General features: G+C 39.0%; 1 protein-coding gene across 5 annotated transcripts in view; it reads left to right on the forward strand.

The window, feature by feature from the left end:
- LOC139937043 (colorectal mutant cancer protein-like) overlaps positions 1-18444 on the forward strand; it is a 114837-nt gene that overhangs the window by 73212 nt on the left and 23181 nt on the right. For 4 of the 5 annotated variants that reach the window (XM_071932005.1, XM_071932009.1, XM_071932006.1 and 1 more), the window contains 2 exons: positions 13986-14099; positions 16329-16471. In XM_071932005.1, coding sequence (XP_071788106.1) covers positions 13986-14099; positions 16329-16471 — 257 coding nt within the window. Of the gene's footprint in view, positions 1-6864; positions 7343-13985; positions 14100-16328; positions 16472-18444 lie in introns of those variants that run through there. The other variant, XM_071932008.1, reaches the window with a different exon arrangement.

Genomic DNA, 18444 nt, shown 5'->3' on the forward strand with positions numbered 1-18444 from the left:
TTTCAATTACTGAGCAGCAAATAATGGTTTTTGAGAAACAACTGAATCATTTTTTGAGAGAGAGTTTATTGCAATTTGTCCTCCATGGTATGACAGTGTGGATTTTGTTCAATGCAGTAAATTAATACAGACACAAGGAGAGAAATGAAGTTAAACAAAATATCAAGTATAATTTCAGGGATGTTCTCAGTAGCTGTAAATGACAGCCAGAAACTCGGGTGAAGTCACCTTTTGGATTGTTGCCAACCTCATTAAAATGGCCCCTGGGCAGCGTGCTAAATATTACTCATGCAGTGGTAATATGTGCGGTATGCAGAGGATGATGATGATGATGATAAAGTTTGTGCACTACATCTCCAGTGGTAATTCAGTGATATGACCATAGAGCTATCGGGTTACGGGCTTGTATATTTTTAAAACTGCAAGGGCAATAAAGGCATCTTCTTGGTAAAGGGAATCCTATGAGGAAGTTGTAAGTTTCTAGTGCATTTCAAGGGCACCAAGGCAATGACCAGGGGGCCTGGAGGCGATCACTTTAGTTGCTTCCAATGTTATACTTGTTTTTAAACCACAGTATGTAGCCTACTGAATGCAGATGTTCTTGCATAAATCTCTACATATCTATTTAGTATATTTGATTAGGCATGCCTCTAGACTTGTGGACACGCTCTCTGCCCTTTACCCCACATCATACAGACGTAGACTGAAGACAGCAATTCCAGGCCTGTATGCTTTGTATTTGAAGTGCAAGGGCACTGAGACATTTTCTCCTTGGTCCCTTCAAGAAGGTACAAAGCCTGCTGTGTTTGTCGGGACCTCCACATTGCCAATGTTATACCATCTCTAAACCAAAGTATGTACTGAATGCATATGTTCATGCATAAATCTCTATACATCTCTATTCAGTTTATTTAATCAGCAATGCCTCAGACTCTCTCTGACTCCCCCTCCCTGCCCTCTACCCTTCAGCAGACATATGTAGACTCCATCTCAAGACAGTATTTATTGACTGCCCACATTCCTGATGGTTCATGGTCAATCCATGGAACATCTTGATATTGACAACTTACCGTTAAAATGGTTGGCCTAGGAGACCAATTACTGGCAATCAACCAAGAGTTCATCCCTGGCTCTAACATGTCTTGGATGAGGAGATAGGGAGGGGTTGAGATTGAGAAATTACGAGCAAAATAGGTTAAAGGCAAAGTGTGCCTAAAGTAGAGCAAAACAGGTCACTTCTTTTTGTGTTCTAGATTTCCCTGTATGGCTTGATAAGTTTGTGGAGATCAGACGGAGCACGGCTCCATTAGTTACAAGCTACTGTAACATTCCATAATACCGCTGTGAGTCAACGTAGTTACATAGGTCAATTGGTCCCCATACTCCGATGTTAACTCCAATGTTGTATCCTGGTTTCTTTTTACATTTCCCTGTGGTTTATGCGCACATGTATGTAAGTCCAACTTTTACTCAAGTTGCAGACTGAGATACTAGCCTGAAGTTTTAAAAGGAGGTCATAGAGACGCTTGCCTTTAGCTTTGTCTTTTGTGGTGGGGACTGGTGGGTATGTGGCTTGTAAATGGTTCCTCTGTTGTCGTCAAGTTTGATTTTAACAAATGTTCTTGTTCTACTTTATATAGGCGCCATGTAACCTGTGATATCCCATGTTTACAAATGAGCCATAGAGCCTTGAATTCATGCAGACACAATTTTTATGTAGTGCAATGGAAGAAAACAATAAATCTTATACTGTATGGAGAATTCACTGACTAATTTTTATCAACTTCTTTATACGGCGAAAAAGGCACACCTTAAAACTTGTTCAGGTGATATTTTTAAATTCAACTGGACATTCTGAGGCAAAATGTCAAATTTCCCATATTGTAGTCTTGCCTGCCTGCAAAGCCCTGTCATTTGCAAGGTACCCTTTTTTGTAAACAAAGGTTTTTGTCTGTACATGTAGGCGCCTACACCTGTGCCTTGTTATCAATCATGGTACTACTGTGGTACTACTTGTCATGGAGCTCTTTGCTTAGACTGCACCAGGTCACTTCCGTGGTCAAAATTTCTACTAGTGGAATATTTGGTCAGAGGTCCGGACCACCAACAAAATTAAGCAATGTTTGAGAAGAATTTATTTTAAAAAATTTTTTCGTTTCACAGGAGTTGCATTTTGTAAAATTTCTCAAACATGATAAGATTTAGCAAAGGACCCTTGCTAAAAATTCTCCCGTGTGAAAAAAAGGCTGTTGGCTTTAAGCAAGTACTGTACTGTACAGGCAGATCAAAAACATAGACGGCCCAATTTTTCAAAATATTCCAGTTTACTGATAATTGAGTCTAGGTAGATAGGCAGTTAAAAGAGTCGTAGGCTACCTATTTTCAGACATAAATATTGTTTTAATCAACTTGTCCTGTGAGACACTGGAAACCAAGGACCTCATTATATACCATTGACCTCTGTGGAAGAACTTGAACGCTGCGCATGTGGTCTGGATTGACTTGAGAAGTTGAGATGTCAGAACATGTGCCAAGTCAAGTGAAAGAGACTGACCAGACAGCGGGAGACTGGGACCAGACCAGTGGCTAGACAGAGTGGTGGGTTTTGTTAACGGGGCCTTTCTGAAGTTGTAGTAAATTACTGTCAACATTGTTGTTTATTTTTACCAGTTTATTGTCTAACCATCCAATATTATATCTGCTATGGTTTTGTATAAAAATAGATTAACTATGCCTGTGTGCAATATGATATTTGGTGGACGCAGCGCCACCGCAAGAGCAAACACGCTGTCTGTCATGTGCACTGTTGTGCCACCATAGGAAACCAGTGCAGTTCAATTGTTTCATTTGGTTGGTCTGCCCGCTGGAAGATGTTTTCAAGAGGAATGGTTTGTGATAGTTTTGACACCAAATTTGAGCTACATGTTACCGTGGAGGAAGCCTCCATGATGTTACCTAGCACGAATGGTAGCCCTCCAAAAACATGCCCAAGTGCCATCTCAAAATGTCATGTGAAGTATTTCTTATGAATAGTAAGTTTTAAACTCAAGGGAATTTCCATCGTCTGGATTACACTCATTCATTCTTAATGCATGGATCAGGGATGACAATCCTATCAGAGGCCAATGGTTGTGATGATTGGTTTACAAGATACCATGATGTGAGATTCTGATGGATACAGAAATGTACAGTAAACATTTTGAAAATTAGGGAATCGGCCTTACTCCCAAGACACTCCAACCAGAACCCGTCATAGGTCCAGAACAAATTTCCACTCCCACTCACAACTCCAATCTCAAATGTTTGGCACATGCAGTACAGTGACAAATCCATTAAATTCAAGCAAACCCACTATAGATTTGATCTTGGACTGAAGGGTTTGGATTTTGCAGAAGTTAGGCTTAGGCCTACATACATCCTTGGAATCGAAAAACACTCCACTGAAGGCTCACCCCACGAGGTCAATTAAGTCAGCTGCAAATTGCCAATAAATTTCGGTCTGCCAGCATCCAGAGATTAATTAATTTGATTTTGTTTTGGGAAGATTTGATTAAAAAATTTGATATGAAGGGAGCTAATTTGATAGTGAGCGACAAAGGTATCACTTACGTGTATACTGACGCATTCCAGCAGAAAGGATTTCCTTTCGGAAAACTCACTCTGTCACTCACACTCTGAAAAACAATTGTGAGGGTTTTCGGTTTAAACATATCAAACATTTCTGTACGCTGAGGAGTGAAGACTTTTACTCACAGGACTCGGGAATCAAATACAAATTCTGCACTTTGGGGTTTGTTCAAGTACATTACATTTAGTCCCTAATTCAGGTTTTTTTTATGGCCTCGCTATTGGTTGGTTAAGTCAGTCTGGTTTATCCTGTCTTGCCCTATGGTTGGACGATGCAGTGAGAACGCTCATATGATCATTCCTGACTAAATTATGAAACAACAATGTCTTGCTCCAAGACTCCTGGTGTCAAATTCATATCAGTATAATCATAGAGCAGTCAGAGCGTTCCTGACTTAATTATGAAACAACAATGTCTTGCACCAAGACTCCCTCACGCCCAACTCGGATTAACCATAGTCTGTAAGTACAATCATGGCGACATTGGATTCATGTGTTTCTTAAAGTCTTGCACCAAGACTCCCAATGTCCAATTCGTATCAGTCTGTATTACAATCATGGCAGCAATTGGATGCATGTGCACATGTGCAATTAACACCAGCTGTTATAAACTGGCTGATCAGTCACACCTGGGCTAATTGAAGGTGCCTTGAGGGTGAAACAAATTACAAACGTGGCCAAAATTTTATGAGGATTAGATTAAGCGCAATAATTACTCTTGCCTGACCTATATTACATATTTGTCCTTCTCCGTCTCCGAGGAAATTGAAATCGAGTGTGTGCGGTTTTCACCTAATTTGGAATCAGACAAAGGCACCGAGGCAGGAAGTAATAGTGGTGGTGGTGTTGTGGGAGGGGCAGGGGGAGGTTGGAAAGGCACTGCTTAAAGCCATTGGACCCTTTCGGTAAACAGTGTTGTCCAAGGCCCACACTTTGTGTACCACAACTTCTATATCAAATAACAAACCTGTGAAAGTTTAGGCTCAATAGGTCATCGGAGTCGGGAGAAAACAACGGAAAAACCCACCCATGTTTCTGCGCGTTTCGCCGTGTCATGACATGTGTTTAAAATAAATCCGTAATTCTCGTTAACGAGAATTTATATTGTTTGACCGTTTTCTTAAAAAGTAAAGCATTTCATAGACTAATATTTCAAGAGAAGTCTTTCACCATTACCTTCTGTAAACCCTGTAAATTATTTGTAAATCTGTGAATTTTTTTTTCTTTTTTCTGTACCGAAAGGGTCCAATGGCTTTAAAGTCATTGTTATAAGGAAGGTATTAATATTTCCAACCTGGGCACAAGTGAAAGACAGTTGGAACAGTTAATACCTGGGTGGCTAGTGTATGGACCTACAGCCCTTGCCCCACACCGCTGTGGTCCTGGTTCGATTCCCTGCTATGTGAGTTTCTGGTTCATATAGCAAGCCTTAGCCCCCTTGTTTGCAGGTTTGCGAGCTACAGTGATTATTAAGTTAATGTGTGATGAGGCATCCTTGATTTCATTACCAGAAATGTCTAAGAATAATTATTGAAGGAAGAAACTAGTTAGGTAAAATTTAGAGAGAGAGGGAAGAAAGAAAATTGCTTAGAATTATCATAATTCCTTGTGATACTCTGTCGAGACTTGAAAGTACACGAGGCCGCAATCTTTATGTACATGTACCCCCCCCCCCCCTGCAAATAACATTTACTTTTACGCAAGACATGAAGCCCCAATGGCTCTCCCTTCCTCCTGCACGTTCATGTCTAAATTGACAGGATCAATCAATCTTTTCTCAAAACCGAGAGTTTCATTGGAAGCGACATCAGTCTAAGGATTTTCTTTATCAAAGGTAATTACCCGCTATGTTGTAAAAAAAAAACTATCATTAGATTACCTTCATTAACTGTCCCTCAGCGCTTCCTCTAATTATGCAGTCTATTGGCGACGCTACTCCTGGCTGAAATGTTGACGGTACATGAGACTTGACGGATACTCATGTTGAGGTCTGCGGTTTATTGACAAGTGCGTGTACATTGGGATGTTCAACATATTTTTTAATAGCCCCATGCTTTTCAAAATCATGTAACTGGGGATTTTTTTCATTTTGTATTTATGCAACCGAAAAAAATACACATTTGGGATCAGTACAGGGGACAATGAGAGGAGATTCGGTGAAGGCCCATGTTCACCTGAAAATAACTAAACCACAAGGGGAACTGACTTAGTTTTTAATGATTTGTGGTTAAACAAAGGCAAATTATATATATATATATAGTAAGGTTTGCAGTAACACTCTCTAATAAATTGGGGTGGTTCTGAAAAGAACAGTTGGTTTCAACTCGACATTTCGATCAGTATGCTATCGTCTTCTGGAGAAAGACAAATTTACTAGATTGGCTAGATAGCTCAGTTGGTAGAGTGCTTGCACAACAAAATGATGATTACCAGAATAAGGTTAGGTCACCAGCCAAAAGACCATGTCACAAGGAAATTTTGTTGACTGGTATCCTGTTAGTTTATGCTAAGCAGGAAAAAGCAACATTTTCTGCATAAAGAAGCTCTATGAAATTGGGCCCAGACCTTCAAATATCTTTTTGGAGCGATGTAGAGGGTCAGTTGGACTCTCAAAATGAAATCCTCTTTTGTATTTGTTGTACGACTACTGTTCATTCATATCAAATTCTCAATTTTCACAACCACGCACTATTCCCATTGTTGTTTACCTTTCAAAATTCGGGAAAGTATTGGATTTCCGGCTACACGGTTGCGGAGGTAGGGCCATCAAAGAAGAGCAATTGTAATACATTTCTGAACAAGGATTTAGAGTTCAGAGAAGTCCAACAACAGAGCTGTCATTATTATTGTGTGGCCAACTGGTGGTCCTTATGCAAATTGGGAACCCAGTAAGTGGCTAATGGGGCATGAAGGTGATTTTATGCAAATGAGAAACCCAAGTTAAAGCCCATAGGAGGTGTCTGGGTTGTTTTTTTCATGAGTGATTTTTTTCCTCCAGCCAGTGATTGGCAGTGACACTTTGGGCAGTGACCAACAGTGGAGATGTTGTTGGTTTATTCATAAGAAAAGGAAGCTGTTGTTGTGCTAATTCCTTTTAATGGGGGGATTAAAGAGTGTTAACTTGTTGTTTGTTGTAATGGGATTTAGAGGAATGGATTGTGGTGGTGATGGGGAGGGGGGCTTATATATTGTGGATTGGCATAATTAGAGATGTTACTAGAGGTAGTGCATGTAGGAAGCTGTGAGCTTTCTAAAGGCACTGTCCTTCCTGTTTGCTGAAGGTAAACTCATCAGTAGTGATGGAGAATCCATAGCAAGAAAACACAGCTGTCTGATATGTTATTTTCTCCACTGATGATCAGATGACAATCTCTTGGGTTCCTGTCTCTATTCCGGGAGCTACATGTAGTGGGACACAAAACACAACAACAGACTTTTACTCTCTTGGGGTCAGGGGACTAGACCCAAGACCTACATCTGTCAGTTTGACGCAGTGATTTGCGAGTTTTAGACTACTCTTTGATATATTACTGGATGGTACTACTTCTAATTCTGGCCAGGCTGGAGCAACTTCTTGGCTGAGAGGCCAGGGGGACCCAGAGGTGTCTGTGATCTTATTATCTTGAGGAGAGGGGTCCAAGGGTTGATGACAGATCGAAGTTTGTCTCTGTTCAGAATGGTTAATAAGGAGCTGGAGCCATGTTCATTTTGTGACGTAAGTAAACAATCTTGTACAAATCTAGTGATGTTTGATGAAAAAAACTCTGACATATTTTTAAACAGTTTTTTTCTTTGTCAATGACACAAATCAAAGAGTAATTGGTGTTCTGATTAGTATGCCATCCAGTGTTGTGATACTGGACAGCAGAAAATAAACACAAATCTAGTGGTGACATAATTTGTAGAAAACACTGAAATATTTAAACAGTTGGTGTGCTTTTGTAAATGTAAAGGTCACAAATCATTGTGTAATAATATCTTAATGTTCCCATTAGTAATAGTATGCTGTGATAAACTTTATGTAATAAACAATCTACTGATGTTTGTAAAAAAAAAAAAAAAAAAATGAAATCTTTCATCTGTTGGTGTGGTCTTTTTTAAGGTCCCAAACCATAGCGTAATATCTTAATGTTCTGATTAGTATGCTACGATCAACTTATTAATAATTAGATTATAATTTTAGAACAAGTTAATACAAAAAACCTCATGTGCACTGGCCAGTGGACTAGTGGATATTTCAAGCCCTGTTCTTACTTTCGATTTTGTAAAAATCATTCTGATTTTGTAAAAATCATTCCGATTTTATTAAAATCATTTCGATTTTGTATCTGATTTTCTAAAAATCATTCCATAGTCTGTTTAACAAAGCCCCACCTCCTCATCAGAAAAATTTCCCTTTCAACAATTCCTGAAAATTGTAATACAGATGTTATTCACCTACTGTGAATCCCATGACGAATGCCTATGACAAAAGCCAACAAGTACTTATAATGTCAATGGATTTGTAACGACCCTCTCTTCCAAAAAGCTAACTTTGACTTTAAAAAATTTCACATGTGATTATTTTGACGTTGGATTTTTGCTGTAAATCCCGGTCTCTTTTGTCTTCATTGTTGCGGGCAGTTCCGTGTAACTATTTGAAGGACTTGCTTTGATGATGTGTTTAACCGGCTTTCGGTCAAGGTACTTTATCAGTAAAGGATCTTCATCACTTAAGTTGACTGGGTATGGACCCTGTAATCCTTAAGTGGTGTTTGAAGCTTTTCAAGGTTTGAAAAATAAGAAACAACTAAAAATAATAGCAAACTTGCGGGAACAACCATGGAGGAACGGTACATTCATGTATTAAATCTCTTTTATCCCATGTAACCTTTGTTTACAAAGAGAGACCTTGTACATTCCAGGTCATTTTCTCACAGGCTAGATACTACAAATGGGAAAATTTACATAAAGTGTCATACCATGGTCATACTTTCCACATAAATTCAAGAGTAATAAAAAGGTAACAGCTGAACAAATTTATGATGTCCTCCCTTTCTTTGGATCAAATGTGGATCAAAATCAAGACAGTACAATCTCCATAAAACATAATATTTGAAGTTTTCTTCCATAGGACTGTGTACTTATCATGGCTGCAGGGGTCGATTTCACAAAGAGTTAGGACTAGTCCTAACTTAGGACTAGTCCTAAGAGATATACAAATTGCATGGATAGTCCTAAGTTAGGACGAGTAACTGGTCCTAACTCAAGGTAAGACTAGTCCTAACTCTTTGTGAAATCCACCCCAGGAAGTTTAAGGCTCTGTAGCGTGTTTTTTTGTAAATTATGTGATGTCAGATGTCACATGACACATGGTCTTTAACAAATAGAGTTCTTGGATTTGCAATTCAGCGCAGAATGTACGATTCTGCACTTCAGATATTCAACTTATTTTCTCCTTGATGCTCCTTTACAAAAATCTATCATAGGGTAATTAAAGGGTCTATGTAACTTTTGCAGGACAAAAAAACACAATGTCCACAGATTTACACAAAACTTACACAGTCCGAAGATAATGATAGTAGAAAGCTTCCCTGAAAATATTACGTGCTTAGGTGCTGTAGTTTTTGGGAAATGAGTAAAACAATGTCATGAAAATAATTTTCGTCTCATGAGACGATTTTTTTAAAAATCATTTACAAACGTATTTTCATGACATTGTTTTACTCATTTCGAAGTAATATTTGAAGGGAAGTTTTCCACTATCATTACCTTCAAACCCAGTAAGTTTAATGTAAATCTATGGACATTTTGAAAAGGTACGCAAATCCTTCAATTTTAAAGCCATTGGACCCTTTCAGTAAACAGTGTTGTCCAAGGCCCACACTTTGTGTACCACAACTTCTATATCAAATAACAAACCTGTGAAAACTTAGGCTCAATCGGTCATCGGAGTCGGGAGAAAACAACGGAAAAACCCACCCTTGTTTCCGCGCGTTTCGCTGTGTCATGACATGTGTTTAAAATAAATCCGTAATTCTCGTTAACGAGAATTTATATTGTTTTGCTGTTTTCTCAAAAAGTAAAGCATTTCATGGAATAATATTTCAAGAGAAGTATTTTACCATTGCCTTCTGTAAACCCTGTAAGTTATTTGTAAATCTGTGAACTTTTATTTTTTTTTCTGAACCGAAAGGGTCCAATGGCTTTAATGCTTATAAAGTGCACCTTATTTATTTGAGGAAAATAGATTTAGCTGCTGCGAAACTGCTTACCAACCATATGGTACACAAATCCAACAAATAGTTGGCCTGTTGTTTCGACGGAAAGGCTTATTTATTTGAATTCTGTTAAAGTTTTTAAAGCTGAGTGATTTATTTGGGCTAAGTACTTTAAAGCCCCCTTGAGTGGTTTTTGTTTGATGGTGTGAAAGATGGCAATCCCAATTTCCCTAAAGGATTAAACACCATTGTGTTACTTGGGCTGAGTTTACATCTGTTAACTGTTAGGGGGCCTATTGTTATTCTTGCTTATAAACACAAATGTGGACCTTTCAACATGCAGTTTATGAAATTAACAAGGGCAGAATTTGTTCGTATAGCGCATTGAGACATTATTGTGAAAAGCGCTATAAAAGAACTAGTCTTTATTAGAATATTATTATAAGTAGGATGTGAAATTTTGCATGGTGGAAGTATAACTAAGTTCGTATCCGAATTGGCGCTTAAAGCTACGGTTACGGCTGGTGCTAAGGATGTCCTATACCTCAACGTATGATGACGTGAAAATCTATCCGTAGCTGTTGCCCATGGTTCTGAAAAGAATCGATGGTTAACGACTCACGATATTCTTCCTTTACTCAGGCCTGATTTCCATTATTTGTTCTCGGAGACAAATCTATATGAAGAGAATACCATATTTATATTTAGGTCGGCCCTAGTTCTCAATCAAATTGTCCTACTTTTTCTAAGCTACCATCATCATGCCTGTTTCCTTTTTTTTTTCTTCTTTTTGTCTCCTCTACTCCCTCTTCTCAAATCAAATAATAAAGTTCCCTGTCTGTATTCAATATTGACCAGGTTTTCTCCGCTTCTGAAGATCTTCAGTAGTTTTCATCTCTTGTCAATTACATGCCAGGGTTTCCACCAGAGGCCTACCAGTACTTAAGCTTCATCTCTACCCTGAAGTTTGTTTGCCTCTCTCTTAATCTGACTCATAACAATAATACTCTGTTCTGATGAGTCCATCTGCTGTCATGCCTTCTAGCTAGACGGCGAGATAATTTTCTCGTTGTGATTACCGCAGAGCACAAAATGGTCTGAAGAATCTCTGCTATTCTACAGTGTTTGTTGTGTAAATTACCGTCTTATGACGGCAGTACATCTGATGTAGGCCTATTCCTGTGCCTAATTTCATTGCTTAAGAAGAAAATATTGCTTTAAAATTTTCTGCTTAGCAGAAATGAACAGGATGATACCAGTCACAAATGCAGGCCTGTATGCTTTGTTTTGAAAGGGCAAAGGCACCTAGGCGTTTTGTCCTTGGTAAGGGCCCTTTGTAAATTTCTACTTTGAGTATTTCAAGGGCACCAAGGCAATGACCAGGGGGCACGGAGGCAATCGCCTTCGTTGCCTCCGTCAAGTATCAGGTTGCTTAGCCACCAACCTGATTCTGGTAAGCATGATTTATTGTTTGCTTAGCAACATGAAATTGGGCCATGGTCTTCATGATCAAAATAGGGAGGCTTAACAGTTAAAACAGTCTAGTCACGTTTGTTAAAAAATTGGTCCACTGACACCATGTGATACTCTCATAGTACATTCTAATTTAATACAGCTTGCCACCTTGCTGCATACGGGAAACGCATTTGATTGTTTCCTTGTGGCTACTACATCATGTAAAAGCACAGCCTAACATTCCAGTTAAAGAAGATAAAAGATAATCCCATCTTTAGATCAGCTTCCTAATCCCCTGAAGCCATCATGGGATTACATGCTTAGGGCTTTCATTATTGGGAGATTGAAACCAGAAAATAAGATCTGCTAAAGGAAGTTGGGGGTGGGGGAGTTTAAGGTGTAATGACTTGGTACCTGGACCTAATTTAATAGAGCTGCTTTACTGTACAAAAAACAGCTAAGCACAAGGAAATTATTACTTACCAGAGTAAGGTTACCGGCCAAATTACAATATCATGTGTACAATTCGTGACTGGTATCCTGCTCAGCTAAACAGAAATTTGTTCAGCAATTTCTTCTGCTTATTAGAGGGAACTCTATGAAATTGTGCCCTGCTTGGTTTTTTTGTGTGCATCATCCAGCCATGTGTAGGCCAACTTCATAGAGGCAGTGGAAGCGATCGCCTCCATGCCCCCTAGTCATTGTCTTGGTGCCCCTTTAAAAAGTTCCAGCAGAAATTATATTTTCCCTCCCGGAGTTTCTCTTCATTAATTAAGGAAAATCTGCTTTGCCCTATTTACAAGTATTAAGAATCAGGCTGGCATGTGATAGATGCAGACCACTGTAAATATCACTAGCCACCAAGTTGAATATAACTACTGCCAAGCTATCAGTAGTGGGATAAAATACTTTACAGACCCTATATCTGTGTTAGTTTCTTTTGAAAAGGTAAAACTTCATAATGGGTCCTGAGTTGTATATATATGGATTGTTACTTTAGTGTCTCTCTGGAATGCACTGTGTTATTTTACTGTAATTGTTTGTTTTCTTAGCTTTTCCACACATCTGAGCCTAGGGTTGTTGGTTTAATAAGATTTTCTGTGTTCTTCTCCTCTTTACCTTGCCTGTGACTGTGAATTTTCTCTCTGATTTTTCAAAACCTCGGGCATTAAATTTTGACATCAGCATTTCAGCTGTTTTTTTTTTTTACATACAAGATGTATTATGTGATAAATCATTGTGTGGTTGCCAAAGGTTACGTTTGCACCATAGTTCAATCTCTTATGAAACACTAATGATTCATCTTCAAAGATGAGTTGTCAATGTTGCCATGGTGACATGTGTTGTGTCGCCACATTTTACACTTTTACTTTAGGCTAGCAATTAAGATTGATAAACATCTAAAGATCAATATTTAGCTCTGTGTAAATTCGGCTAAGAAGAATTTTTTTCCTTTCCCCTCCCCTTTTTTTTTGCAATTTGCACTTGCCTGCCTGGTCACTTTATTTTCTTGAGGACACCTTAACTAAGACGCATCCATGATATGGAGTCGTGTTACATCTTGTAATTCATTTTCTTGAAGTGTTTTCGATATTAGAGCCATGCAAAGATGGGACGCATCAATCATTCTAGATCTTTAAACACATTTTTATTAAATCCTCCCCCCAAGGAGATGCAGAGAAGACAACCACCCCAGCATTCTGTTGCTTTAAGAGAAAAGTTGTTGATTGCTATTCTTTTTTTAAACTTAAAGGGAAGGTGTATGTTTGGTTATCACTCTTAAAATTCATGGCAATAAAAACTTAATTCAGTAGAAGTACAGCAGCGTTGGAAAAGTAAAAAGGATTTTGAAACTTATGGGCAAAATTATTTAAGTTTAAAAGTAATGTGGTTATGAAAAAAGGTGTGTCATTTTATTCCCCAAAATTTGAAGTTTGAGAAATGTTGCTGTCAGGTATGAATCTCCAATGACAGATTTTCTGTTAATCATGGCCAAATTTCATAGAGCTGCTTAAAGCCATTGGACCCTTTCGGTACAGAAAAAAAGAAAAAAGTTCACAGATTTACAAATAACTTACAGGGTTTACAGAAGGTAGTGGTGAAATACTTCTCTTGAAATATTATTCCATGAAATGCTTTACTTATTGAGAAAACAGTAAAACAATATCAACTCTCGTTAACGAGAATTCCGGATTTATTTTAAACACATGTCACGACACGGCGAAACGCGCGGATACAAGGGTGGGTTTTCCCGTTATTTTCTCCCGACTCCGACGACCGATTAAGCCCAAATTTTCACAGGTTTGTTATTTGATATAGAAGTTGTGATACACAAAGTGTGGGCCTTGGACAATACTGTTTACCGAAAGGGTCCAATGGCTTTAATCAGATAAATATTCCGTCACAGATTTCTGCTAAGCAAAAATAAGCAGGATACCAGTCATTAGAGGGTACATGTGAGATGGTATTTGGGCTTGTAACCTTATATTCTGGCAACCAGAAATGTTTTATGCTTAGCTGCTTTTTGTGCACTGCTACTTTAAATTCATGATCAAGAAATATGTCGGTCCAGCCAAAGAGATAGTAATGCCTATCATAACATATCTTAGAACTGATACATTTGCGATAGCAAGTGGAGTTCCTCTGGGAATGTTGGCTAATGACAATTATTTATAAGTATTAACTGGTTTTATTTTCTTGCAGTTACATCTGGCTGCCCTGGCCTCCTTGAAGGGTGAGATCATCGAGCTAAATAACCGGCTACAGAGGGTTAGCTCAGAGAGAGATGTCTTGGACAAGAAACTTGGAAAGGCTCAGGTATGTTGGCCCAGTTATTTTGCCCCCCTTCTTTTCTAAAACCACTGTCCTTCCTCTCCCCTCAACTCAACTGTCATTGACCCCGCCATGCATATAACCGACCCCTCGGGCCATTCAGAATAAGCATTGAAATTCATTTTTCATTTGATGCACACATTTGTCTCTATACAAATTGCTCATCAACAGGGAAGGGAATATTGCAATGCACCTTTGTGACTTAATCTTTGGTGTACTAAAAGCAGTGCTGCTTGCACATACATTTTTTGCCCTCGGAAATTTGTCTCTGGCTGATAAGCCAACAATTATGCTACATGTATACTGTGTATTACCATCCACTCCAATTCACTTGCTAAGGTTGCGATATTGCTTGTATAATTTAATTTTTCTGTGGCGTTTCTTTTGTACATGTATATCTATATTAGCAGCTGGATGGTACTCGTTGAAAAAAGTCAAAAAGTATTGTACTCGCATCAAATCTGAATACGGAAGTCCGCTTCCTGTTTTGTGAAATCTGTGTACATGCACTTTGAAATCAATAACGGCATACCGGCCAACATGTGATATCCATCACCTTGCATTCTTCCAGCATCTCTTCATATTACGGAATTAACCAAGCGCACGAAACAGTGTGTGGCGAATCCATTCAAATTCCTTCATGCCATGATCGGTGAAGAAGCGACTAGTAGTAGAAACCACGAAGAGTTAATCACGTAGACCATTTCCGCTTGCCCCAGAATGAAACATAGGATCTTCAGCCGCGGCGACCGAGGTGTGTGAAATTCGCCGAGGCATTTTAGGATATTTTCTCATCGGCCCACACAATTAAAATGCACCAAGAGTATCATCGCGCCAAAGAACCGATCGCCAAATGTCAACAGAGAACAGACAGACCGACTCGCATCTTTCCCTCCCACAACGTCTGGCGGGGGGACCCCTCGGTCACTACGGCACCGTGATGCTGCTACAGAATCATGTTTCCACCCAACTTCATTTTGGTGTATGGATTTTTTATTCCTGCCCCCGTGTTCCCTCCACACTAAGAAACTCAATCCACTAGTTGGAATATGTAAGCGGGATTGCGGGCGGTTATATTTTTTTTTCTAGATTTCCGTCCAAAACTAACAAGTATTTTTTAGGGACACCGATCAAGGCAATGTTGTGGTTTACTTTGTCATAACCTCCCTCTCCCCATAATTATTTTTGAAACAACATGGGAGGATGGTTGTCTGTGTAAAGCAGAGCTGAAGGCTATGAGTTTGTTAGTATATGATGAGTAATGACATTCCAATAGGTGTCACTTAATGCACTCCGCGCCTGAAGGCATACCATTATTATCCAGAGGAAAACTGACTACCTACCCTGCATACATCCCCTGAACGACCTGATAATATGTCTGAACAACAGTCTCTGATGGACTTCACTGTCTATAGGAAACGCTGAGGTTTAAAGCTTTTTTTTTAATAGCGGAAGTACATGTAATTATAGAGAGTGAAACTGCTGGCCATTTTAGCTCTTAGTAGATAGTATCTGCAGTCTTCTTCAACATCGAGGCACGGAGCTTCATTTCCGGTTATGTTTTTATGATGTCCTTGAAGAGTATGACATTTCTGTCGAGTAGTCGGTTCAATTAAATGCATTGTATGTGGTTGGTTTGAATTTGTAAGGGATAACTATAGACATTAAAAAGATGTTTGAATTGTTGAAGTAGAATTTTAGTAAAGTGACCCTGTCCACACCACCATAAAAAATTAAAGACCAAATAATATATCAAGTGTTATCGTAAAGCAAACTTGGATCCTTGATTCTGAATCGGTCGATACATGGCAACAACAGTGTGATAATATATCACACCCTGAATGATTGGGCTGTTTTTTCTTACTCCGCGTGTTGCACGTTTACTTCACGCGTCAAGTTGTGAAGACAAATTTGTTATCACACTCACATTGTGGAATACAGAGTAGTCTAACTGTGTTTGTGCCTGTTTCTTAGGCTGTACTACCATGGTCCATGGTGCAAATAATTGATTTTTAATAACATTTTCCCTCTATCCAGAATCCTTTATGCAATCCGTGGTTAGACAGTTTCAGGTTGAATGGCGTCCGACTTCAACTGGCACAAATAAAAAATATTGCTATTTCAATTTGCTAATTTACTTGGACTAGTCTATTTTTTAGTTTTTTTTAGTTTTTAATTTTTTATTTATTTATTTATTTGTTTAATCCCATCCAGGTGGAACGATCACGATTACTGCGTGAGAATGAGGACAGGTTAGACCAGCAAGCCATCAGGTATGAGGAGAGAATCACAGAGTTACACAGCGTCATCGCAGAACTCAACAAGAAAATAGACAGATCCCATGGCACGGCGTTCAGGTTAGTTTGACCAATGTGAATATATTGCTGTGCACACAAGTGCCGTGGTGGGGGCCATCTTGAAAATATGCCACAACGCATCTTGGGAAAAAAATAGTTTTAAAAAAATCAAGTGGTTTCACCAACCAACCAGTCAAGGAATTCATAGCAAACCCCCCACAAACCGCATGCATTATTTGCACAAAACGCATAGGTGTGCAAATATAAAGATGCCCTACTTAACACTTTGTGACAATCAAGTTGGAACAATAATGCTGTTTACTTGCCAACAAGGTAGTTTCTATAAACGTCTCTGTGTACATCCATGGTACATCAAACATTTCTGAAATAGATGTAAACATTGGGTTTTTTGTTGTCTTTTTCCTCTGAACATAGGCCTACTTCATTTTATTCTCAAATGTTCTCAATCATTAGTTTAGGGAATAATAATGATTTAACAATAACAAGAAAACTTCTGTGCAAAGTGTCAGGTACAAAATCCCACTCAATAATACCGTTCAAATAAAGTCTACATAATGTACATGGATGTACACATAGCTTACATGCACTTTCCATTCCAAAGCCCTTCTGAAAATAAACCTTGCAGAGGAATTCCTTGTTATGATTACTGGAGTGGTCAGACATCCAGAAGAGAGAGAGCTCTGATAAAAAAGGGGGATTTGGACTGGGATCCAGCGAGAGTACCTGATGTATCAACAAACCACAGGCTCTACGTGTCTCCCCCCCCCCCCCCCTCACTCTCCCGTGAGAGCTTGTGGCGGAATCGGTCAAATTGAGCAGAAAACCTGCCGTAACAGGATTGTTTTCGTTCCCCTTTCAGTTGACAGATCTTTAAAAGGTTTCCTTCACCGATTTGTCTTGAGGTCTGATGTAACTTATACTTGGGCTGGAGGGGCAGAATGCATTCAGTTGGTCTGACCTCTGACCTGGTGGCACTTAAAGGTCACTTGGGAGGTCACGTCAGATCGGGCTTTCAGAGCTATTAATGAGGTGTGAGTTTACTGGTTGGACCCCTGAGGTGAATTTCGGGAGCAGTTTTTAAAGCGTTTAACTTTTTTAAGTGGTTAAAATGTCGTTTGGGTTCTGAAGCTCACAAAGTTTGCAGAGTTCTCAAAGATTAGACTTTGTGAGAATGTCATTGCTCTTTAAAGTCAATGAACTTACCTAATGTATAAGTTACTGACTTATAGCTGAAAGGGAACTTGAAGATGGTTACTAGTGAAAATACCAGCCAGCCTGAAGACGGACCTAAATTTGGGAGCAGTTTAATTGACAATTTTGCTTTCTGGAACTTGTTGTGTACCCAGGTAATAACCGATTTTGTAACACAAACATTTCTAAAAGACACTAAATTGTTAATTGTCAAAATATAAATTGATAAATTTGATGTGACATAATATTTTTAACTCAAGGATTGGACTTCCACAAACCAATACATCGAATACTTTCCCTTTTACCACCTGCACATTCTGGCATTGTTCTAGTCCAGTGTGTGGTGGACAACCTGAGCATCTAAGATACATCTATCATTTCAATGCTACATTGTCGCCATTTTTTTGTAATATAGCTCCATGGTCTGACGATAAACCCATGGAGGTTTAAAACTAATATCTGGATAATGTTGCCCCAGGACCACACACATCAGATTGGTTTAGCGAGGACTGACACAGGGGCAACTCAGAGCCAAGACATAAAGTGACTTGTAATTGTCCTTGTATCTTGGGAGCTATTGAAGGTCTACACTTTGACCTGCTCTATGCTTTGACCAAGTGCGGGATCCCGTGTGTGTAGGAGTGAAGGTTTTTGTTCAGGGTGTGGGTTTGTGGCGTGATGAGGCTTCAAGCATTTGGTACGAGAAATTATGCTTGCCAGGACAAGGTTACCAGCCAGATACAATGTCACATGTACAATTTCTGACTGGTATCCTGCTAAATTTTGTTAAGCGCTAAATTTGTAAGCAATTAAGCTGCTCT

This window comes from Asterias amurensis, chromosome 5 (genome assembly GCF_032118995.1).
Source record: "Asterias amurensis chromosome 5, ASM3211899v1".
In the NCBI taxonomy this organism is placed as follows: domain Eukaryota; kingdom Metazoa; phylum Echinodermata; class Asteroidea; order Forcipulatida; family Asteriidae; genus Asterias; species Asterias amurensis.